The sequence below is a fragment of the Squalius cephalus genome (genome assembly GCF_949319135.1).
Source record: "Squalius cephalus genome assembly, chromosome: 10".
Lineage (NCBI taxonomy): Eukaryota > Metazoa > Chordata > Actinopteri > Cypriniformes > Leuciscidae > Squalius > Squalius cephalus.
The window spans coordinates 13,931,576-13,956,549 of NC_137131.1; the positions used below are offsets into that span (position 1 = coordinate 13,931,576).

The window sequence follows — 24,974 nt, forward strand, 5'->3', positions numbered from 1 at the left end:
TGAGTCCAAACTTTCGTGATGTAATGTCGCCGTGACTGTTTGGAACTGGGAAGACATTTCAAGTCTTCTGAAGCCATACAACATAGCTTTGTGTAAAGAACAGACCAAAATCATTATTCAGTGAAAAGAGTCATTATTCAGTGAAAGTTTATAGCAGCATGTCCGCTTCATGAACAGTGCTGATGTCCGATTCATGAATGAATCATTCTTTTGAATCTGAACTTTTCATTGAATTGGACTTAAAAGATACGTGTACACAGCATATGGGACCATTTGGGACATTATCTTTATGTTGGTTCTTTTTTTAGCTTGAAACCCTAACCCTAACCCTAACCCTAACCCTAACCCTAACCCTAACCCTAACCCTAACCCTGTTCCATGTAACAGCACGGAAAAGACAAGAGCAAACATACAATTCATTAAATTTTTTCCTCCATGTAAGAAAGATAAATTATACGGATTTGGACATGAGTGTGAGTAAATATTGACAATTTTTATTTGGGAGTGAACAAATCCTTTAAAAGGAAGATGGAGAAAACATGAGGAAAACAACAGGAAAGAGAAAGAAGATATTAATTATCATAATTGTTCTATCTAGCAACCGGTCCCCTGTGTTTATGTTTAGCATACGGCTTGATAAAATGCATAAATATTTATTATTTAGCAAGCAGCAAAATTATTTCAAGAATGCGTGCAAAGACCAAAGACTATGTTGGTAAAATCACTCCCTTTAATATTTAATATAGTTTTTTTTAAATATGCAGTGTTAATTAAATGTACCTCTTTTGTTGTTGTTTTGTTTGTGTCTGGTATAAAAAAAAGCTATATTAAAGCTGTTTAATATTGCTCCCCAGTGCTGAATCTTTTTGAATAATCACGGTTGGCATAATGATATGTTTTGCAATGCAAAACACTCACATATTCCTTGCTGTTAGACTGGCTGTGAAAATAGGGGAGGGGTTTGAGGCTTCAGCGCTCTGTCTTTGTTTAATTCTCAGACAGTCGCTGCCATTTGCCCAGCTTGTATAACATTGTAAAAGAGAACTCCAGAACTCCAGACAGCCTGTGCTTGGCTGTACAGTGTTGTGTTATTTGCCGTTGCTGTTTCAATGCAAAGTCAGGAGAGAAGCAGATAGCAGAAGTGCATCACAAAACACAGGCAGAAATGAGAGTGTTACAAAATACAGACCAACACATCAGAAAGGCAAAAAGATAGATTCTGTGTGAAGAATCCTTCATCAAGGCAGTGGAGGGCTCCTTTGCATTTGCATATTGCTTTTTACATTTAGTAGATCTCATTAACCTGTGGTGAATCTGGCAGAAATTCATAGGCCTTCTGACACGTTTCTCATTCGCTTTTCATCATATTCTCATTCTCTTCCGACAGTGGTTGCATTAGTAAGAGATGGTGGAATGTATCTTGTGAGATGTCAAACTCTGCTGGAAGAGAAGCCATAATTACACTGATTTTTCCTCCATTTGGGGACACATGCGGTGAGCACATACAGTACATAACAGGCAAAGAGTGCAGTAAGAAAGTATGCTAATATTATATGCATTCATAAATAATGTGATGTTAAGTCTGTTCCTTAAGAAAGACTGCGGCATAAAAATGGGATGAATACAGGTAAAGTGAGACAACAAGTAAAGTTTTTTGTATTTAATATTTCCCATTTCCACTGTATAATGTATTGCAGCGTATTGGAGAATTGTGGCCTCTCACAAAATACCATAGCATCATATTTTAAAACAAGACCAACAATAAATTTTTAGAAAGTGTCCCACTACTGTAAGAAAAAAAAGAAAAAAATATGTGTAGTATAAGGTAAAAAAAAAGGTAGCTGTTGCCAAAACTTTACGATAAAAATACAGAAACAACATATTACATTTTACACATTGAACTTAAGTTTACAGTTTTAAGTTTACCTTTTTAATATACTGACAAGCACTTTAAGACCACAAAGAAAAAGCCACATCATGAATCAAAGTTCCTCAGTAACTTTTCCACAAATTGAAGTAATAATAGACGTCATACAAATACAAAACATCAAGGTAACACACAAGACACTAAAATAATGCAACAAATTAATTTATTAACATAACTGATAAAAAAACGAAGAAAAAATGAATGTCAATTTACTTTTTTCGCTATAAATTGTAAGATGTCTTGTTTTTTTTTTTCACTTCCAAAAACTGTACATTTTACAGTATTTTGAAATGTCTCATTAGATCTATTACAGTTTTTCACAGTAAGGGAACTTATATTAAACACTTTTTTACAGTCGTTTAGCTTTAAAGTTGACAAGAAACGGATGTTGCGATAGTCTTTTCTTCCATGTTGTGACAAGTATCCAAGTTACAGCTTCCAAGTTAAACACATGAATTTAATAATGATGTTCATGTATTAATCATTTAAATGCAAAACAGTACTATAAAAAATAAGAATTGTCCATTTCTGATTTCATACCAAGCAGATTGACCCCAGAAAGTTTTAAACCCTTGAAGACCTTTTCCCACCAACTTCTCCTGTCATGACGTCTTAGCGTAAAGCTTGAGCCCCGTGGATGTTGTTGAGCAGAAAAACAGAGTGAGAGAAGAAAAGAAATGTACAAAGAAGTAAACTAAATAAGTGGATCAAGCATCAACAGTGCATGTCAGCTCAAATTGACTGCGGCGATTGACTTCGGGGGTTCGGGATTCTCTTCAGGTCATTAAGCATTTCATCAGGCGGCGTGGAGAGCACTAGTCTTGCCACTGCACACACGTTTCCAAGTTCTTCACAGGCTCCAGATTTGCCCCTCCAGCCTCTCTACACACATTGGCATGTGTGAAGAAAGGTTTCACATGTGCCCATGCCAAACAGCCTCTTCATTTTGATGCAACAATAGTTTGCAATAGTTCGTGTTAAAGGAGAAACAGGAGGCACAGATCAAGTGATTAACATTCAGAGCACCATTTAGTTTAAAAGTCAAAGCACTTTAAAAAGTCTAGGTTTACCTCATAATGATTGTTGCTAGAGTGCTGAACATTTTATTCTGACAGATTATGCATTAAACGCACTGTAAAACCATAATGTTTCCATTTATATAATTTATGATTTATCTTTTATATTTAACTTGAAATATCTGTCATTTCTATATCAACTTTTTAAAATATTTAAACTAGATTTTTTTCATTGGTAATTAAATTCAAAGTGTCAAATAAGTGGACAGTGTGCTTAGTAATACTTTAATGCTAAAGGTTTAACTTCAGCACCTTGATTTTACTTTTTAAAAAAGGCAGCAAATAAACCTCAGTTTTCAATTTTAGTGAGCTGAAATTTTCTCAGTGTATGTTGGCAAACAAGATGCAGGTGTTTCCGTGAAAATTATTCCATTTCAAAATGATGTTGCGTGTAATTTATTTTATGAGATAACAATTGAACTGACAGTTTGGAAAGATAATACCTAGGGGGAAAAAGGAAAAAGAAAAAACTCCCAAGGAGCGAGTGCGCACACCAATCCAAAATGCAACAAAGTCATGTGCATATTAGTTATGAGATCTTTTAAGAGAATAAGGTATCATCTTGTCACCGTTATCTGACACATTGATTTTAATGACATAAAATCTACAATTAATTTGCTCTTAGCTGTCAATGGAGCAGAAAACAGTAACATCTTAATATTGTTGACAGGTTTAGAGGCCTCAAAGGATGGCTTGTCTATATAGGTGCAACATTATACAGAATGTGAGCCAGGGAATATTAATATTAATAATAGCATTCAAAGTGTGTGTGTTTTTTTTTTTTTTTTAAATCAGTTTCAGCACCCATCATTATAAAATGCTAATTAAAGATCAGTATTACCATAGTGAATATCATAATAATACCTAAATATGAATGGTATACACAGAAACAACATTCATTTCATTAACAATATGCCAAAGATATTTTTTTCTGAGTGTGATTACTTGTATATAGCAGAGGGGGGCACCCAAGGTAACAATATTTAATGCCCAGCAGGTCCTGATGATACAAAGAGCGTCCACATGGGGGCGTCGCAGAGGTCAATCTCACTGTCCACTAAGAGCTGCAAAAACCACAAACAGCAGTGAAGATGTGAGAGCACATAATGTGTCTTTAAAATCCTGAACTAGGAATCAGAGAACAGAGTTATGTTTGTTGACTGTAAGACAAGAATAAAATTGTGCTTAATTGATTAAATATTGAAGAGACATATGTGGTATAGAATTAAATGGAAACAACGTTATTCACTACTGGTTCGATGAACAATAAAACAAAAACATTGCAAGTACAAAAATATTACAATTCACTGGATTGGTATAACATTGGAGTTATTGCAGACTGCTGCACATTATACTGTTGATATTCTAGGTTGAGTAAATGTTAAGTGTCCTACATTTGAATGGAGTGCGTTTTAGTGGAATTTCAAAAGCATTGCTCGAGGGAGAACAAAAACACTCAATTGTGGAGTGGGACTAAATGTTATTTAATTCAATAATTAATATACACGTTTGCTGTGAGGGAACTGCCATTAACCATTACACACCAACATTAAATGACTAAAATATTATTAGTCTACATATTGTTCAATTCATTATAATTCTATACATATAATCTAGTATTTTGGGCTTGTACTTTAACAGCTGGAACAATATTTACTGTAACATTGAAGAATGAGGCCTACTTTTAAAATATTCTGTGTGACACAGGACTAAGTGTGGGTTAAATATCCAGAATGATTCTTCATTTAGGGACACTTTTTACTCGTCGCTTGTTAGCTAGCAGTAAATAAACATTGAATCTTTAAAAAATATATTGTCACGACGGAAATGAAATTTGGACTCTTTGTTATTAATATGAAGTGATGAATTAAATGATGTGAAATTATGAATTGCACAATGGAATTATCCTGATTTTAGCACTTTTTATGTATTTACTAGAGGGGATATAACAAATTTGACTAGGGACTTTTAAATCATCCAAGAAGTTCCCCTAACTGAAAAAAAAAAAAAAAAAAAAAAAAAATCATAAAGTGGGTTACAAACCTTTGTCTTGTGTTGATAAAGGTAACAGCCCAGAGTAACAGGAGCAGATAGGAGGAGTTTGCGTTGCATCATTAACCGCGTGACGTTGTCAATAACTCACAACGAGGAAAGTTAAATATTGAGAAGTGGGTAAGGTGAGCTGAAACTTGGTAACTATGAGATCAATCACTGCGTCATTCCGACAGTAGCTTTATCCACTGGCAAGCCAGGTGAGAGGCTCCTTCCAGTTCCAGCAAACAGCCAGATTCACCAGCACAGCTGAATGGCTTACAATTTCAAAACTCTTGCCTGCAGTTTCCACTAAGGCTTTCCTTTGCTTGCGTAATTGGAAAATATCAAGCTTGCATATGATGAGCAGCGTCGGTTCATGCAACGGCTTATAAATGTCCAGTAAAGCGGATAGAGACTCACAGGTAGATGTGACCCGCCTAGATCCCCTCCACGCGGAATGTGCTGAAGACATTGACGGGGAGAGGATGAGGACGGGTGAAGCTCCAGCGCCGCGCAGGCTCAGCCGCAGCCCGAAGTGCGCTCGCTGCAGGAATCACGGCGTCGTGTCGCGCCTCAAGGGCCACAAGCGCTTGTGTCGCTGGCGTGACTGTCAGTGCGCGAACTGTCTGCTGGTCGTAGAGAGACAGAGAGTGATGGCAGCACAAGTCGCCCTGCGGAGACAGCAGGCCACAGAGGTTGGTTCACTGAGCAGGGTCTTTTAAAGCTTTCTGTGCGCTCCGGTGGAACTACAAATGTTGTTATTTGCAAACAAAGTGACAGTGTTTTGTTGAAGCATTTGAGCAGCTTTGTACTTAGCAGACTTGAACTTCAAACTTTTTTAGCAAACTATGCCTATTGGCTACTAAAAATTACAGGCTATATATAGCCTATATAATTATTATACAATTCATTAGAATTATGTATATATTATTTTAAATGTATTAGAATTATGTATATTGAGTTACATATACATATAATTATGTATTAAGGCGTAATCATGTTTCTGCAAAAGAAAAAAAGACATGTCTGTTACATAGAAGTTACTTATGTACTGTGGCAGTATGGTGTACTGGTATTAGATGGTTATAATATATAACATGGTACTATTATACATAAAATTAAACTGAATTATACTAAATTTGTGTACAGTACTTCAAGGTATTGTATGGTAATTCTGATCTTGATGAACTTTGACATATTTCTACAAATGCAAAAATGCTTTACAGTGGTTTTCAAAACATACTATTGTTAAAAAATAATGTTTACCAAGTTTTCTGACAGTGATACACATCTTTATCAATGTATCACAAAATTATTGAGAGCAAGTAACATAAATGTGTTGCTTTTGAGTAGTAAATGATATGCAGTTATTTAAAAGTTGTCTAAGATATCCTTTCACAGTATCTATCCCATGAATTAATGCTGAGTTGTACTTTCTCTTTGACAGGGCAAAAAAGGTAAAAAAAATACCTCTGTTCTCAGACGCACAGCTTACCAGCGCTACACGAGGGCACCTAGTCTCCTGGCAAAGAGTATTCTAGACGGTAAGCCTTAATTAACGCACATCTCATTAACACAATTGCACCCTGAAAGGCAACATTGGGAGAAACTGGATTAGTTCACCCGTTATGCTACAGAACACTCTGTTGGGAATAAATCTGTTTATGTTTATGTAAGGTAATTAAAATTATGCAAATGGTGAGAGGAATTACAAAAAAAAAAACGCCTCATATAACTGCTTTGGAGTTTGATTTTCCCTGATGTGTTTCTCGCTGTCAACATTAAGGTCAAAGTGATTGTATTGTTATCATAAATTTGAATTTGAATACTTAATGTGTTTTTGTTCAGTTCAGAATATTTAAAGAAGTTATACTTTTTTAACTTGATATGTCTATGATATGTATTTTTAATTCATTTGAAAGTTGGTGAAAATGATTTGTGCACTTAATTTCATAGTAATTACAAAATGCATTCAAAGGAACTTTATGGCAGTGGTGCTCAAATGTGTCAGAACAAAAAATGAAAGGTCTACAGATCTGTTTTGATATGGTCATGGTCAGCATAGAAAAATCATTGCTAGATACAAATAAACAAATTAAGTAACCATATAATCATACATAGTTAAGATTGTACAATATGGCATAGCACTTTGCATGTTTTCTATTTGTTGTTGACATCAAACGCTTTGCTTTTCCTTTTAAAAGAAAAACTGAAAAAAGTAACAGTAAAGACATTTATAGTCACAAAAGATTTCAAATCAATGCTGTTCTTTCTATTAATCAAATAATTCTGAAAAAAATATCACTGTTTCCCAAAAAAATTAAGCAGCACAGCTGTTTTCAACATTGATAATAATAAGAAAATATGCTTGTGCACCAAATCAACATATTACGATTTCTGAAAGATCATGTGACAGTGAAGACTGTAATGTCTGCTGAAAATTCAACTTTGCCATCACAGCAATAAATAATATTTTAAAATCTGTTAAAATAGAAACAGTTATTTTAAATTGTAATAATATTTCAATATTTCTTACCGACCCCAAACTATTGAACGGTAGTGTATAATCCAGATTAGAGTCTCTACTTGAATACTTGAATTCAAAGTACAGTATCTCAGTGTATACGTTTATATATATAATGTATATGTAAAACAGTTTAATCTGCTAGACTCTTCTAAAAGTAAAAAATACATTTAAATGTGACTCTTGATCCTCTGTCACACTGTAGGCTACAAGCCCCCTGTGCTGGAGGACTGGCCAAAGAGAGTCCACCAACCCCCAGTTAGTGTTCGGATGAGGAAGAGGAGAGCGTTTGCTGATAAAGAGCTGGAGACTGTGATGCTGGAAAGAGAGATGAGGCAAAGAGAGATGGAAGAGTTGCCTGCGCTCCTCCTCCAGGCTGTGGTGCCCTCCGTTCCCTCTCCGTATTTTTTCCCCCTGTCAGACCCGATCATGCCCACGTACATGCCTGTGTCTAAAAGCGGCCCACCTTTGACAGACTGTGATCTCCCTTTCTGTCAGCAAGTGCTTAAATCCAAGACTCTGGACTGCAGCACAGACACACTGACAGATAGCATCTCTCTAAGAGTGTGTGAGAACTGGGACATTTTCAATACGATTCAGCCTTACAGCACAAGCCCAGGTGTCAACATATTTAAAAACATGCCGGACAGCGGGTTTTCTGATATGTCTGTCAAACCAAAAATTGTAGTTGCTGACATCATGTCAAAGCAAGACATTCCTCCCTCAGTGAATATGGCAGACATGCTGGTACAAGCTAAATCACCACACAAATGCTGCAGGTCATTGGGACACGTGGACTGTGTGGAGGGTGCAGATAAAGACCCCATCAAAAAAGCAGTGACACGACCATTACCCTTTTCTGTAGAGGCATTGCTCATGAGATGATAAGAATCATTTTTTTCCAAAGCTAACACTCTACTGTAAAGTTCAGTTTGTTAACATTATTAATCATGAACTAACAATAGCATTTTTACAGCATTTATTAATCTTGCTTACTATAATTTCTAGTTACTGTAATTTTGTAACATTTCAAGTTATATATTAAATTAACATTACCTTCTAGGTATTTGTCGATTTGTTGAATATGTCGATTTTCCAATGACAGGCTACATTTTTTTCATCTAGTAACAGTGTAGAGTGCCAAAATGCTACATAAGTGCACATTTTATGCTACACATCACATTAATGCTGTTCACACTGTTGAGTGAGTGAAGGAAATAATCTCTCTCTCTCTCTCTCTCTCTCTCTCTCTCTCTCTCTCTCTCTCTCTTTTTAGCAAAGTAAAGTTGAGAAGTCCGATTTATTTGAGTTCATTGATAAACCTGTTCATAAATTATTCACAATTTCATTCGTTCTTGCACAGAAGTGCATTATGTCTATGTCCCCGTTTTATAAATATGGTGTTTATAGTTGTATTAGTTGCATTTAGTGTCACTTATTGTACAAAGCTGAACTTTTAGGTTAAAGGAATCAAAATCCTTCTACTATTAAACTTGTCTGTTCAATATGCCAGATCAATATACTCTGATAGTAATAATAAATTACGGTATATAATCTAATAGTGTTTTACATTTTTTTATTGCCAAATAAAATAGCCTATGTAATTATTTTAGGAAATAGCTATAACTACCTAACTAGTGGTTTAAGTACTTTAAATTGAGAATCTTGCAGCTTGGCACACAAGTTTCAAAGAAGCACTGCTCTGGAAAGCTAAATAATCTTGTTTAATAAAACTCTTTGAAACATATTTGATTTATTTATAACCAAAAAAGTTTTTTAATCCTGTTTAATAATGTGAAATTGTTACAGAGTATCTTGTAGAATAAATACATGCTTATTACTAACCTTTACACTTTATACTCTCTTGTTCTCTACATTGAAATATTTGGTAAATTTTGTGCTGTTAGAAAAACATTGCGATTTTCTTTCTTGTGAATTTAAATAGTCATGACTAGTCCTATTTAAAAAATTCATATTTTTAAATTTCAAAAATGAAAGTCTGATGTAAACTCAGAGGTGGCTGAGGATCAAATGAAAGAGTGCTAAAAAAAAGATTAGTCTCTCTCCTTCTCTTCCTTTAATGTGAATTAATGATGTAGTTCATACGGTGGTTGGATTGAAGTGATGCCTGTACATCTGTGTATTTAAGTAACACAGGCTCCCACAAAGGTGCTTTGAACTGTTTCTGCGGTGTTCATAAAATATTTTAAATTTAAAAAAAAAAATAACGATGAAAAGGACTCCCAGACAGAACCAACTCAAAGTGTAAAACTAAACGGGTGAGCAGAAATATACATGTGCCTGAGGGTTCAGAGGCAGAACAACTCTTAATATGAACTCAGGAGAACAAATTATTCAGTATATATATATTCCCCCTTTACTTTCTACATCTTAATCAGGATGTTCATAAGTCTTCTTTTTCCTTTCAGTTCTGTATAGGCAAGTAAATTGGCTTAGCAACATTATGCAATATTTTTGGGAGTGTATCACTATCCCGTAGACTGGGTTAGTTTAACCCACAAACAATGTAAATCCTCTCTTTTATATCCTTTCTTTATTTTCCATTTCAGTTTTTTGATGTGGAAGCCTGATAGTTTTGACAACTCTGGACCGTGTGGCGTCAACGTGTGATGGCATCATGCCCAACACTGTGTCTGTCTCTATATCTCAGCACATCTTCCAGTGAAGATAGGGGCTTTACATTAGGAGCCTTCCTGAGGAACCGTAGGCTGAGGGGGGAAATCTCAGCGCTCTTGTGGTCCACTTTAAAAAACTAAAATAAAATAAAATAAACCTGATGAGAAGTGTGTAGAAAAGCATTAGCATTTTCAAATGATAATCATGATACCACAAGCCTCAGTTACTAGAAGTCATAATACTTTTTGTGAGGAGCAATGGATAGTACTTCAAAACAATGCCATATTAATCTTTTTTGTCACAAAATATGTTTACTTGAAAACTATAAGTAAACATTTTTGCATACTCCCTAAATCATAATACATAATACATTACTGCTGTTAAAAAAAATTGGAATCGGTAATAATCGAAGTGTCTTATGCTTACCAAAGCTGCATTTACTTGATCAAAAATACAGTAAAAACAGTATAATATTGTGAAATATTATTACAATTTAAATAACTGGGTTTTTTTTCAGCATTAGGCCTATACTCCAGTCTTTAGTGTCACATGATCCTTCAGAAATCATTCTAATATGCTGATTTGGTGTTCAAGAAAAAGGTTGTTTTTTCACGTTTTATGGGCACAGTAGACATAATGATTTTTATACTGAACAAATTATATATTCTATCTCCTAAACCTACCCATTAAAGACAACTTTTCTGCATTTTTAGATTTTGAAAAAAACAACAACCATCATTTAGCATGATTTAAATTGTTTTCATTGTGGGGACTAAAAAATGTCCCCATAAGAACAAGGATTTTGGATATTGCCATCTTAGTGGGGACATTTTGTCCCCATAGGGTATTCCTGAACCACACACACACACACACCCCAGACACATGAATTTTGCGCATGCCATTATTTGAGGAGAATGCACTTGTAGTATTGCTTGCGAGTAGACTCCACATTACAGTTTACCAATGGGCAAAATTGTTATTCTAAGGCAGCACCCCAAACCCTCATTGTAGGTTTATTTATTCTCACAGTCTGCTCTACCATGAAGTCACCCTAACTTGTTTGTGTAATCTAGATATCAGCATATTCTTTCTCCCGACATGGTATCAACAACATTTAGTATCAAGGTCCAAGGGGGCCGCTTTGATCCTGCTGCCAGCTCCCAACTCTAGCAGAATTTGCCAGATTGAGACCCTGCACTTGGCATGCATAGCCCTGAAAAACCCCTGCATGCCCCACTGCTCTTGGGTTACACGGCTCCCCTCTTCCTCCAAACAGGGGGTGTCTCTTTCAGTGTGGGTGGGCTGGCCCTCTGCCGCTCACCTGCTGCGTCCAATAAAAAAACTCTCTTGTGTCATGTGTCTTTGGCCTTGAGATAAACAGACAGTTTCCACAAAGCAGAGAACCTCTACAGTCTTGATTTCTATGTAAGTATTTGTTGTGGGTAACTATGAAGGAGCCAGTGCCAAAAAGCTTGAGTGTGTGTTCAACACAGTTTTAATATATTTAAAAGCGTCTAATATATTTTCTCAGTTTTTCTATAAAAAATATCGGCTAAGACATTGCTTTCAGCATCTGCAAAACTACCTATGCAGTTTCAAAGTATACCTCACAACTTGGGATATGCATTTAATAATACACAAAATACTGAATATTTCAAGTTGTTCCAGCTTGTGTGAAAATCTGTTTAGCTTTTTCTCAGGTCCTTGCGGTCACAAATGCTGAAGCAACAGATCTTTTTACACTATTCTGACTGTTTAGGTGAAAACAGAATTTCTGTAAACCTGTTAGAAGTTGATTTGCAGAATAAGCGATCTGCCAGCAACACGATACAAACTGATTCATCAACAAGAAAATCTGAGCTCTCTTACAGTCTAAATGTTGTCTCTGTAAATTCAAAAACCAATCTCTCAGCACATACATATATGTTCAGACATGCTTTTTTAAAAGAGCCCAACTGTGGGATTGAAATTTTACACACTTAAAACATTACTGTTGGGTGAAAAGGGTTCCTCCACTTCCATCATAGGAGTCCGTTTTTTCATGTCCCCTAAAGTGAGGCTCTTGCTTTGTGGCATTCGTCTGGAGCCAACACCAAACCTGTGCTGACTGCAGCAGCTGTGTAGCTATACTGTTACATTCTCCTGGGCCGCCTAGTTCCTAAAATCCACCTTTCCAATTCAACACAAAGCACAGACTTTCTTGAATGTTAAACCTCCGGAGCCATTACTCTGCATGATTCAATATGCTCTGCCCATTAGTCTTCATTCAAACTCTGCAAACTCTTCAGGTTCAAACTATTTGTCATTCATTGAGAAATGTGGAATCAGTAGAAACATAGAAATTCTATAACCACTGGAAGACTTTGAAAAAATTATGGAGCTGAAACTGTAAAAGTTTGGCGACAAATCAAGACTTCGCCATTGTTTCTTTGTCCCTGTCCTCTATTAGCTCCAGTCTAAAGAATAGTTAAAAGAAAGCTCAAAATGTCACAATAGATAAAAAAAAATGTTATTTGATAATATTACTGACATTAAAGGCATAGAAAACTGTTTATTTTCAATGGCGTTTAAAGTGCTCCATTATGCGTTTTTGGATATTACCTCTTATGTAGTGTGTAATATAGATGTTTGTGAATGTAAAAGGTCTGCAAAGTGTTAAAGATCAAAGTGCACGATAAATGGAGTTACTGTCTCCCAAAAGAAAGAACCGATTCTGAACTGCCTGAAATAAGTCATCAGTAATTCCAGTCTTACTCCCTGCACTAACCTCCATAGGTTTCAAACTAATTTGCATAATGCCCGTCTATGGTCTTCATTGGCTGATCACAAACAATGTCCACTTTGACCCGCACTTTGCTTGTTGTAGCTGAAGCCTGGAATAGTTTAGTTTGTGTAGTCGATAAACATCAAAAAGACGCTGTTTTCTGCGATGTGAAAGCAAATCCACTTTGGATGCACTTCCAAAGGATAAGGACTCAGGCTTGAATTGATACGGTATAAAACCAACGCCATCATTATTGTTCTTTATCACTGTGTACCAGTGCTGAAGAAGCCTCTGGAGCTGAAATTTCGATATGGTAATGGATTTCATTTCCGACACGTGCTGTAAGACCAATCACAACAGACTGGGCCATCTGACCAATCAGAGCAGAGTAGGCTCTCAGAAAGGAGGGGTTTAGAGACAGTCAATCCTTTATCAAACAATTTCAGACACTGTGAAAAAAGAGGTGATGCTGCAATGTGTATTATGAAATACTTAAAGTGTTTTTTGACCTTCAATGTATGTAAACTTATTACAGGAGACCTCCAAAACTAAATTAGGAACCTTAAATAAATTAGCTTAAGGGAATTTTAATACAATATTGTAGTAATTACAAGGAAAATAAATTAATGTTGTCATTATTTACTTACCTCGTGTCATTCCCAATCTATATGACTTTAGTGAAACAGAAGGGTCAATTCATGAAAATTTTTCCTGGCCACTCCTTTCCATACAATGGAAAAGAATGAGTGGGGGTATGTAAAACAACATAAACCTATTATTAAAGTGCTCTGTATGACGATTTTATAGTGTTATTTTTACTTTGGAACTAACTTACCACTCACTTTTTTGGCCTAAAGCTAGAAAGTCATAAAGGTTTAGAATGACATATTGTAAATAAGAACATAATTTTCATTTTGGGAAGAACTTTACTTCAGATATACATGGGTTTTTAATGGTAAATGCAATCAATTGAATTGGTATAAAACTATTCCTGAAATTATTTTTATTGTTTTCGTTTTTAATTTTGCTTAATCATTTATATTGTTCTGAATATTTTTGGACACTTCTAGGACCACAAATAGCAGAGTATCCATGTGCTTGTTAAGCGTTTTAGCATATAATTCTTATTCCAGTTTCAACTGCTCTCCCTCAGGCATGGTATGGATGCCTTGCATGGACGCCTTGGGAGTTTAATGTGATATAAAGTAATATACAGATGAAAACAACTGTGAACCATTAACACCGTATTCCCCCTCCTTATTTCTGGTTGGCCTTTAAGCATATTTCTAAACCACTGGATGGCCATAATACCCAAGAAACCAGGAAAGCCAATCCACCCCTGCGTATTATGTGGTCAGTGCACCATAAAAATGGCATTCAGAAGTATTGGCACCTACTTATACATGATTAATTGCACCAGCATCGGACTCCAGTGGAGGAGAGGAAGGGTTATCTACACATAAACCTTTACTGATGATGCTGGGTAAAAATGTGGGCAGCAGAAGGATGTGGGAGGTTGAGAAATGACAGTGGCTTGGCAGAGAGAAAGAGTGAGAAAACTAAGAGGCAGTTAGAGCAAAGAAATGACATGTGGAGAGGGAGACAGCAAGAGAGGCAGCAACAGACAGACTGAGAAGGCACCAGATGGATAGAAAGACAGTGAGAGAGAAAGAGACTGTGTTGAGTTGGCAGAATGAAGGAGTGGAGAGATGGTGTGATAAAGCAGAGAAACCCTGTATTCACTGCAGCTGTACAGATGGCTCACCTGCCAAGAACAACACCATGTTTAAGGGCTATTTATTCTAACTGGATTACTATTACAGACACCACAATCCATGCTGTGAATTCTGAGAGTAACGGAAACCACAGGGTGGATTAAGGGATGCAATTCATTCTAATAGATCTGGATATATATTGCAATGATATATGGCAAGTCTGGTGTTTACTGCATACAGTTATGGAATATAATCAGACCTTTTTTATTGTCTATTTATATAAATCCATCAAAAGAGAAAACATAAAACCAACAAATTAGAGCAAAGAAATTTAATGCAGATAAATAAATTCTTAAATCTTAAAATACTAAGCGAAGACATCAGCAGGTTTGGGAAGAACCCTGGTGAAAAAAACGTATACCAAAATGTATTTAAAATAGATTGATTTCATACTAAGTATACTACAAAACCATTAACATATTTATTGACATATCACTTGAGACTTGAGGAGGACTATTAAAAATACAAGGAACTTTCTGCTACAAATGGAAATGCAGCAAAAGTCAAATAAAAAAATCAAATGCAGCAGATGCAAATAGTTCAACTAAACCATGACTTTTTTAGAGTGCATAAATCTTACCTGTTTAATTTATATGACTGACAAATATGCATCTCATTATGTTTATTAGTTTATTTTAAAACTGTGTTTTTAATCCAAATGGATGGAAAATGTATATGCAATTCAAACACATAAATATTAAATTTAGGCCTAAACACATTTTGAGTGTACCTTACACTTGCCTTATAGTCCTGCATCTCAAACCACCAGGTAATCTGTCTCGAATGTGTCTTGGAGGGCATTTAAATTTGGTTGTTTCCTGATTGGACAGCTGATTAGTAAAAATGCATGCAGTGGCCAAGTATAAATACCCCTTATTTGAATAAGTCAAACTTTCCTACTACATACCAATCATTCAAAAACACTCTAAATACCTTAACTGTGTCAAATCAGTGAAAAACTAGTTTGAAAGCATATGCTCTGCCAGAACTGGTTCATGAGATAATAATGAAATGGAGTCAACACAGAGAGTCCCTTTATATGAATCAGCCTTCGAGTCAATATTGCTTTTTCCTCCGCAGCTCATGCACTAGCTTCCATAACTAGCTAACATTTGGCCTGGAGCTTTTCACCTGTATCTCATACCTCAGGCTATACTCACCAACCTCACCACTGCCCTCCCCTAACATTTGTTACGACTGTGGCTTCCTCTCCCTCAGGCTGTTGATGGCTTCTACCCCAGCAGAACATTTTGCCTGTAACACAAACCCTTCTGTCTCGTGTTTTTACTTCAAACAAAGCTATTAATCACCTTAATCGCCCTCAATTAACCTGTGGCACCAGATGCTCTCGGCACGTCAAACCCTGAACTGTTCCAGCCAGCCAAACAGAACATAAATCAACAAGTGGAGCAATTTGCACCAGCAATTCCACATAATGTTTGCGGAAGCTGGATAACAAAACATTTACAACATGGAAACAGGCACCTGGGGGACGGTCTATTTGCCACAAGGGAAGGTGATGAAATGAATATAGAGGGAATGGCAGAAATGAGACGAGAGTGTTCTCTGAGTTGGGATAGGAAAAATGTTGCCCTCCCTGTCCCAAATGGCACATGGAAGTTTACTGTGCTCCTAGCAGCTCTGACCAACACAACTTTACCAGGTTTCACGCACTGGGGTACTGCCAAATGTTTGAAATCTTAGACCAAAGTACTTGCTTTGAACATGTTCTTACACATGGGTCTATCTTGTTTCACCGTTACGAAGCCCAAAACATTCTGGTCATGACTGGATTGTTGACAGGTGCGACAAGGCAAGCTCTTATCTATGGTGAAAGAATTGATGCCATTGTGACATTTATGACACTGTATCTGATTTCATTAAGGAAAAAAAATATTAAGAACAAGCCAGATGCATATTAAAATGCATCAATTGGATTATTCTGTCAATAATGCAGAATCTAGCAAAATAATCAAATAACTGTCAGAACTGAATATGTCTCAATATATTATGATTTTGTAAAGTTCATACACTGAGGAAATCTTTCTCTTTAACAGTTGAGGAAATCTCCTCTCTTGACCTTTGTGTGCTGACAGATATGTGTGAGGGGAACTTGAGTGTAGCCAAAACCTGTTTCTTGGACGGATCAGTTCCACACAAATGGAAGCTTGTTTGTCTTTCAGGGATTTTATCATTCAGTCAAAATGTCATTATTGGTGCTATAACAAGCATTCAGGTAGCCTATTGAAGACACAATGATTTTAGGATGTACACTACATATTTATGGGAGAGTTTTTGTGTTCCAGTGAATTGTTGCATGAAAAAAAAAAAAAAGTTATATATATATATATATATATATATATATATATATATATATATATATATATATATATTGTGGGTCAGTATATGAGAAGAAATAAATTATGTTTAGGTACCAAAAAAATCTGAGAGATGCATGTAATGAACAGATTTAATTCTACTCTGTTAATTTTGATTTAAAAGCCCTGAAAACTCAGACCTAAACTAAAAAAGAAAGAAAAAAACAACAATCATGGTGAAAACTAACTCTAAATTAAAATAACATATTGAAAAAAAAATAAAACATTATATATATCTATATATATATTTTTTTATTTTTTTTAAAAAGTAATTTTATTAAAAGTAATTTGTACATATATATATACAAATTGTTTATGTTTAACAATATATATATATATGTATATATACAGTATATTGTTATTGTTAAACATATATATAAACATATATATATATATATATAGTAATTTCATTTCATTTAAGAGAAGAGATAAATTGACAAAGCAAGTGTGTGGAAATATCACAGTGGCAAAAGTCCTATTGTAGGCTAAATCTTGGATTCACATACTGTGGGTTCCAGGCCTTGATGTGACCATGTAGCAGGGCTTAGCTGCTATAAAAGAAGGCCAAGCCCACTTGATCTGCCTCTTCAGCGCATTGAGTAGGTTCAAGGTCTCATTACAAGGTTTCCCCAATGTAGCAACCACCCTCTGACCAGGCAGTGAACCAGCACAAATCTGCCATGCATGGTATTCTGATAAGAGCATGGTGTGTCATATATAGAGCCTATCAGTTGAGCTAAGGTGATCAGTCAAAAATACTCTTATGGCAATGCATTTACTGCACTTAAAAGTTTAAAAAAATATATTTTGAATGTGAATTATCTGTCCTTATTTTCTTACAGAGAAACAAAAGAACTCATATAAGATGCTGAAGATCTTCAGACATTATGTGAATGATTACTAATTTAAGCACTCAGCACTCAATTTCCTTCAAATGTTTAGTCTTAATTCATTACCATTCCAAGAGATTAGCCTGTGGACAACGACTGCTTCCCTTACCAGATGAACACTTTTCCCAGTTAAAGTAATGGATGGTTTTTCTTACACATTCATACAGCCTAAGCAGACATGTCATCATTTGATAGAGACCCTGAAGGTCTGAGCACCATTATTTCTCCATCACTGGTTAAATAAGAATCCATCCATTCAGCTCTCTCTCAGTCAGGCTCTCAAACACTTAACCGTAATTTGTTTGGGTCAGGGACATTTTAAAAGCCTGTGAATAACCCGCAACAGCCTGTGTGCTCAACATTCCATCAGGTACACAGAAAGAAAGAATAGGAAAAGATTCTAGCAATCTCTAAAAGATATTTCAGAGATATTTGAACAGCAAAAAATGTTGATGATGAAATAATTCTTGTTTGTGTATCCCTTCAGGAAGTATTTGAAGTCCTTTTCATCTTTGGAATAGACTTGCACTCAATGTGCATATCAGATGTAATAAAAAAAAGACCAAAATATATTCAGGATGAATATCAAGTCTAGAGATGGTTTCTGAAAAGAGCTTGGCCTGTGATTGCCGGGATGCCCGGAGGAGAGGAAATGAAGTCTTAGAGAGCCCGAACTCTTACACTTCTGTCAAATAGCGGTTTTATTTAAGTTTATTTTCAGAGGCTTCACACAGGCCAACATTCCACCGACAGCGGTTGAAAAACTGATGGTGTTCAACAATGCAGTGGCTTGGCCAAGCTATCTTTTTTATATGCATAATTATTTTGATTTCCTGAGGCAGCTCATTTTGCACTTCTCAGATATTTACTCTTGACACTTGAGATGAGTTCAAACGAGTGGTGAAGTGTTTATTTTTAGTTTCCCTTTACAATGACTTGGGCAGGTTTAGTTCCTTGACTCCCATTATACCATTAGATGTACTAAACAACTTTTATTTTATTACACAATATTTATCAAATTGCTATCATCAAGCATGATTACTATAAGCAATAGCGCTGTGAAAATCATAATGGATTAAATTGACTGATCATTAATTACTCACCCTCATGTCATTCCAAACCCATAAGACTTTAATACATCTTCCGAACACAAATAAAGATAATTTTATGAACAGAGCACTCAGATTTGGTAAACAGAAGCTCAAACATGCTTGCTTGACATGAATGAACCAATCCTTGTGAGGTTCATTCTCGTCTCACGCCAGCACGTTTGAGCTTCCGCAAGAACCAATTAGGTTTGTTCTAACTCGTCAAGCAAGTACGGTTGAGCTTCTGTTTACCATATTTGAGTGCTCTATGTATGTGTTTATATGTGAATTAATCCTAAATTAAATCTGTTTATCATATAAAGTGATTGTGTCTCCTCAGAAGACTTGGATTAAACTACTTGATTAATAGGGATTTATTTTGCAATCTCTTTAAGAACGTTTTAAACAATCAGAGTTTGGGTGAATAGATTTTTGATGGAGGGAAAGAAATAACTTCATATATATATCTTCATGTGTGTTCTGAAGATAAATGAAAGACTTAAAGGGATAGTTCACCAAAAAATGAAAATTATGTCATTTATAAATGTGTGAATAAAAGACTGTTCGTCATATAAAACGATCATGTCTCTTCAGACATTTTTGACTAAACCACTCAATTTATGTGATTAGTTTTATGATCTCTTTATGAACTTTTTGAAGCATCAAAGTGTCAATGCTGTCAGTGGAGGGACAGAAAGCTCATCAAAATGATCTTCATTTGTGTTCCGAAGATGAATGGAAGTCTTACTGGTTCAGAACGACATGAGGGTGAGTAATTGATGACAGAATTTTGTTCTTTTTATTTTCTGGGGGGAGGAGTGAAGTGAACTATCCCTTTAAGGGCAGTTTGATATCCTTCACATCGCCCCCTGCCTGATAGAATGCAGTTATGGTATCACACAATCACAGTTGCTGCTGTGTAATCAATATGGTTGACATACTAGTACACCATTTCCATGAATGGAGTCTGTGGTGTGTGTGTATTCTATGCATGTGCATTTATATATTTCTCTCTAGGGGTTTTGCCTTCTGGCTAGCATTTGGTTATTAACTTAAGCATTGAGAATGCCTATAGCTCTAGACCATTTTAACTTGGCATATGTGTTGAGAAATGATTCGGTGCATTTCTTAATCAAAAACAAGAATATGAGATTGGAAATAAAGCAAGCGGAAAATCAAAACAATTAAAAGTTATTGATTCCATTACCTTGTAAAACCGAGCCTGTGGCAAAAACACAACTGTAAAGTCATTTAATGGGATTGTTTGTTCCATATCACAGTGTTGGACTTAAATTAATCTTTGGCTTTGCTGATAAGGAGAATATTGTATGGACTCGTTCCTGACTCTTGGCTGGTTTATCAGACTCTCACAAATGGAATCTAATCTAGTGTTTCTCTATGCTTTACTCTGTGAGGGGGCCCTCGAGTGTTGATGACATCCTGATTGTCAGTATGCGTGTCAGCTTCGACGTCTACACACACACACACACAAACAGAACTGAGCATTTGTCTCTGTTTCGTCACTGCTCCAGTCCAACCTTGACTGATGCGCGTCTTTGTTTGGAATACTAGATCTTTCCACCCGTTGATGTGTGCTGATGTTATCAGAGTAAATCTCCCAAAGAGAAGAAAACCTCACATCTCCAGAGAGTGAAAAGATATGTAACAATGGTTGTTCTAAACTTTCATTTGGTTCAGAGGAAACGGGCAAAAAAAATAATAATCATGATAGGCTATCTGTTGAGGTGAAAAGATAGAAAAGTCTATGTAGGCCAAGTCATATTTTCTGTGTTCTGGACTAAGTTAAAATTCTATAAGAAAAATAACAATAACAGAAACAGCAATTGTAAATATAACAAACAAACAATAAATAAGTCAATTAATCAATCCATTTAATAAATAAATAAATACATTACTAACTAGCTCAATCCCTTTGGCTCATTTTTTTTAAAACAGACTTAACATTCTCTAAACTGTAAGTGGAATTGTCACAACTGTTGTGTAGGACATCACAGCTTAATTGCATGTCTGGAAAATGTTGTAATTCAATCAATATCCGACGCACAAAGCACCCTTTAGCGTCCATATGAGACGCATAACCCTACCACAGACCTAAACCTACCCATAAACGAAGCGTCTCATATTGACGCTAAGGGTGCTTTGTGCGTCGGATATTGACGCTTTCGAAAGCGTCAGTTACATGACGCCTAAACCTACCCATAACCGAAGCGTCACATATGGACGCTAAAGGATGCTTTGAGCGTCAGATATTGAAGCATGGTTGAAAGTGACAAAAAGTGACGTCTTGGGTATGAGAATGTGTTGCATGAGAATGTGTTGGTATTTATGTAGTAGGCTAATGTGTTGCATGTAAACAGAAAATTACACTTGCATGTAAAATCACATATAGTAAAAAGAAAATTACCACATTGACAACAAGGCAAGCTCCATGCATGTACAGTATATGCTTCCAAATTTGATTGGTTGACTGGTAATATTGTGATTCCTTGTACTTCATTACTATGGTAGCCCTGCTATGTCTGACAGATTCTGATAACTGCATTGATCATTGTGCATGTGATGGCTCACATGATGAAAGAATGTCATAGTTAAGCCAATTGAAATGGTAGGAAATTGTACTTATTTGCACATTGCCAAAACAAACAATTTGCCTAAATTAACAAGAAATTTAAATCTGGTTTAAACAAGAAACAAATAGTTTAGAGATCTGAACTTATTATTGTGAGAATAATTGAGACTAAGCGATTGAGGAAAACTGTAAAATCAGACTTCGATTTAAACCACTTTACACCTCAGACCATATACTAAAATGTTTCTAAAGTGATTTTCAACCACGATAAATCACTTTACAATTTTATTAATTTGCACTTAAACATGCTTAATTTTGCTTTTTAATGAGGCATGTCCCAAATTACTGACAAATTGCGATTTTGTGCTCAGAAAGACACAATCTTCAGAAGACTATAGCACCTTGAAATTGTTTTACAAGGTTATTTAATTCATGCAAACCATCAGAGCCTTAGTGTGAGTCTTTTTTTAAAAACGTAAACGTGTATGTGTGCCCACTGACCAGTCTCTTTCATGCACATTAAAGTAAGTGTTGATCGGTTCCTCAGGGTGGCAGTGGAAAGGAACCTGGAGTGATGACACAAGGCAGCTCAGTGTTTATAAGTGCCAATTACTGCCAGAGGTACTGTCAAATTGCATCAGTCTGCACCACACAGACCTGCAATCAGTATGAAACCATTTAGCTTTAGTTTTCCTTTGTGTGGAAACTAGCAGCACCTCGATTGGGAGTGAAAGATTCTATAGAGCCAAAGAAATCTCTGAAGACAGCAGCTTTGTTAAAAAAGATGAGCAATGATTGGATTCACATGGGGATTCATTGTTGTTCTGATATGAAATGTCATATTTTATACAACAGTTCAATAAGACGTTAATTTTAATTAACTTACATTTGGCCAGTTATACTTCATCCATTTTCTCTTCTGTATAAATAGTTCCAAACAAAGCCAGTGCATGTTACGTATCTCATAGCAACACAGTTGTTGTGTTTTGTTCCTGTATGAATAAGGTTTTTATTTTTTTATGAATTGGTTTAATGAAGGATTCAATAACTTCCTTAATGAATGGGTTGAGTGAATGATAAAATGACTCTCTTGTGAGTATAATTCACCTGTTTTGTTCCTAAACAAGTGTTTTCAAACCAATTGGATGAATGAATGATTCAATGACTCAAAGACAGTCACTTGTCTCCATCTACTGCCATAACTAATTTGCAGACGAAGCCACTGAAAATCCCCACCGTTAATACAAAGACAGTCTTTTTTATTGAATAACAAGAAGGCCTGTGAACACTAACCATGTATTAACAGTTTTTAATGAAGTAAAAAAAAAAAAAATGCATGGGGAATAAACAATATTACACAAAGACATGAAAGAAAATTCATGCCTGTACAATCTGAATTGCTTTCTGTGTTTTTGAGGGCAACATTGCACAATACACCATCCCTCAGCCTGTCTGGAACAAATTATGTTGCGTCATTTAAATATAAATTCTTATTGGTAATTTTACTAATCAGACAAGCCAGCAGTCAGCCTCATCTAGCATTCATTGTAATTTACAGGTACATTAACAAGTTCATTTTATCCGTTTAGGGTTGTTTCATTTAGAATACATTTTTGAGGTGGCTCATCCTCCCTTGCTTCCACTGACGGACCACCACTGCAGGAGATCCTCCAACTTCAGTTTACAAAGAAGGACTTGAGAAAGATCTTAGAGTGATCCACTTTACACAAGAACCTCTACATCATGCCAGACCACACGTCAACTTTACCTTGAAGCCACCAACTTTGTAATGAGGACAGGCACAACAACCAAGATAAACACACCACCAAGACACCACTCTGGAAGTCTGAAGAAGTTTAAGGAGTTAGTCAACATGTTTGAACAAATCAGAGGCACTTGAGCAAAGTGTTTCAATAAGTGGAGGCTTCACTTAGCGTAACCTGATCACCATTTTGGCTTCATGGGAGTGACATGCAGTGATTGGCATCACCTCTGTGGTGCAGACGTTGCTGTTTTAACACTGGATAAGGACAGAGGAGAGGAGCCTTTGTGCTCTTATCTGTACATACTGCATGTGGAGTCGCCACCTCAGTTTGGGATCAGTCTAGCTGTGTCTCTTAGTTCCTTCTGAGAGCAGACCAGAACAACCCTTCACATCAGTAACATGTTCACAGCATGGCTCAAGCCCGGGCATGCAGGTCTGAACTGTTTTACACTGCCGCTGACCCTGGAAATAGCAGGGTAAGGGTTTGAAGAGACCCCAAACACTGATGGTCAGTCATCACTTAGAGGGGCCTCTCATTAGTACTTGTGTTTAAAAGCATAGGGGAGATTGGGGCTTAAGGTCAAACCTTTTTACTCCAGTGCATATTTATATTTAATATTACTGTTATTTATTAGTTATTTATGAACGTTTAAGTTTATTCATGAAAGCCAGTTTATAGGCAGAGCTTTGGCTTAAAAAAGCTGAGTATTTCAGGAAACTATACTGAACATTACTGAACAACTTTAGAGATAACATGCCTCAAACTGCCCCCTATTAGCATTTTATGGGATAAGTAAAATAGTATTTACATATTTAAATTATATTATCCAATATACTTCGTACACACAAATACACGTTTTATGGGTACTTTCCATAATGATTTTTCAATTAAATTCATATTTATTTGTATAGCGCTTTTTACAATACATATTGTTTCAAAGCAGCTTTACAGAAAATGCATGTTTCTACATTACAATTAACAGTAACCTGTCATCAGGTGACTGTGTCAAAGTAAATTCCATATCTCAGAAATATACAGTTGTAGATCATACAAATCATGCAGTTATAGCTAACATCATGTATTAATTATAGGCGGAAACATAATATGTTTATTATATGCATATTATGTTGGGATATCATTTATATATGCATTGTTGATTGAAATAAATTGAGTTAGCCAGGGGAAAAATGATTATTATTATGATTATTATGTAAGAGAGTACCAGAAACTAACTGATGCCAGTATTTGCCAGACAGAGAGTAAAGTGTTAGCAGCACTGCCAGGTGTGAAGTATGATAATTATATGTTAGCAAACTGGCAGAAACTGGCCCAAGAACAAAGCTCCTTGTAGGCTTTCTAATGACATTTAAAGGGATAGTTCACCCAAAAATGAAAATTCTGTCATCATTTACTCACCCTCAAGTTGTTCCAAACCTGTATGAATTTCTTTCTTCTGCTTAATACAAAAGAAGATGTGAAGAATATGGGTAACCAAACAGTTGACGGGCCTTGAGGATGAGTGAAT

The 24,974-nt window shown here is 35.8% G+C and overlaps 1 protein-coding gene and 1 long non-coding RNA gene across 2 annotated transcripts; one reads left to right on the plus strand and one right to left on the minus strand.

Annotated features, from left to right (window-relative positions):
- Window positions 1-1,646: 1,646 nt before the first annotated feature.
- Window positions 1,647-5,607, minus strand: LOC307166523. Its single transcript, XR_013822646.1, has 3 exons — window positions 5,047-5,607; window positions 3,949-4,067; window positions 1,647-2,866 (listed from the first exon to the last, which is right to left on the minus strand). It is a non-coding gene; the product is annotated as an uncharacterized lncRNA (long non-coding RNA).
- dmrt2b (doublesex and mab-3 related transcription factor 2b) lies at window positions 5,144-9,605 on the plus strand. Its single transcript, XM_079884948.1, has 3 exons — window positions 5,144-5,732; window positions 6,485-6,581; window positions 7,767-9,605. Exons 1-3 carry the CDS (start codon window positions 5,430-5,432, stop codon window positions 8,444-8,446), a joined length of 1,080 nt encoding a protein of 359 aa, XP_079741074.1. The 5' UTR covers window positions 5,144-5,429; the 3' UTR covers window positions 8,447-9,605.
- The last annotated feature ends 15,369 nt before the right edge of the window (window positions 9,606-24,974 follow it).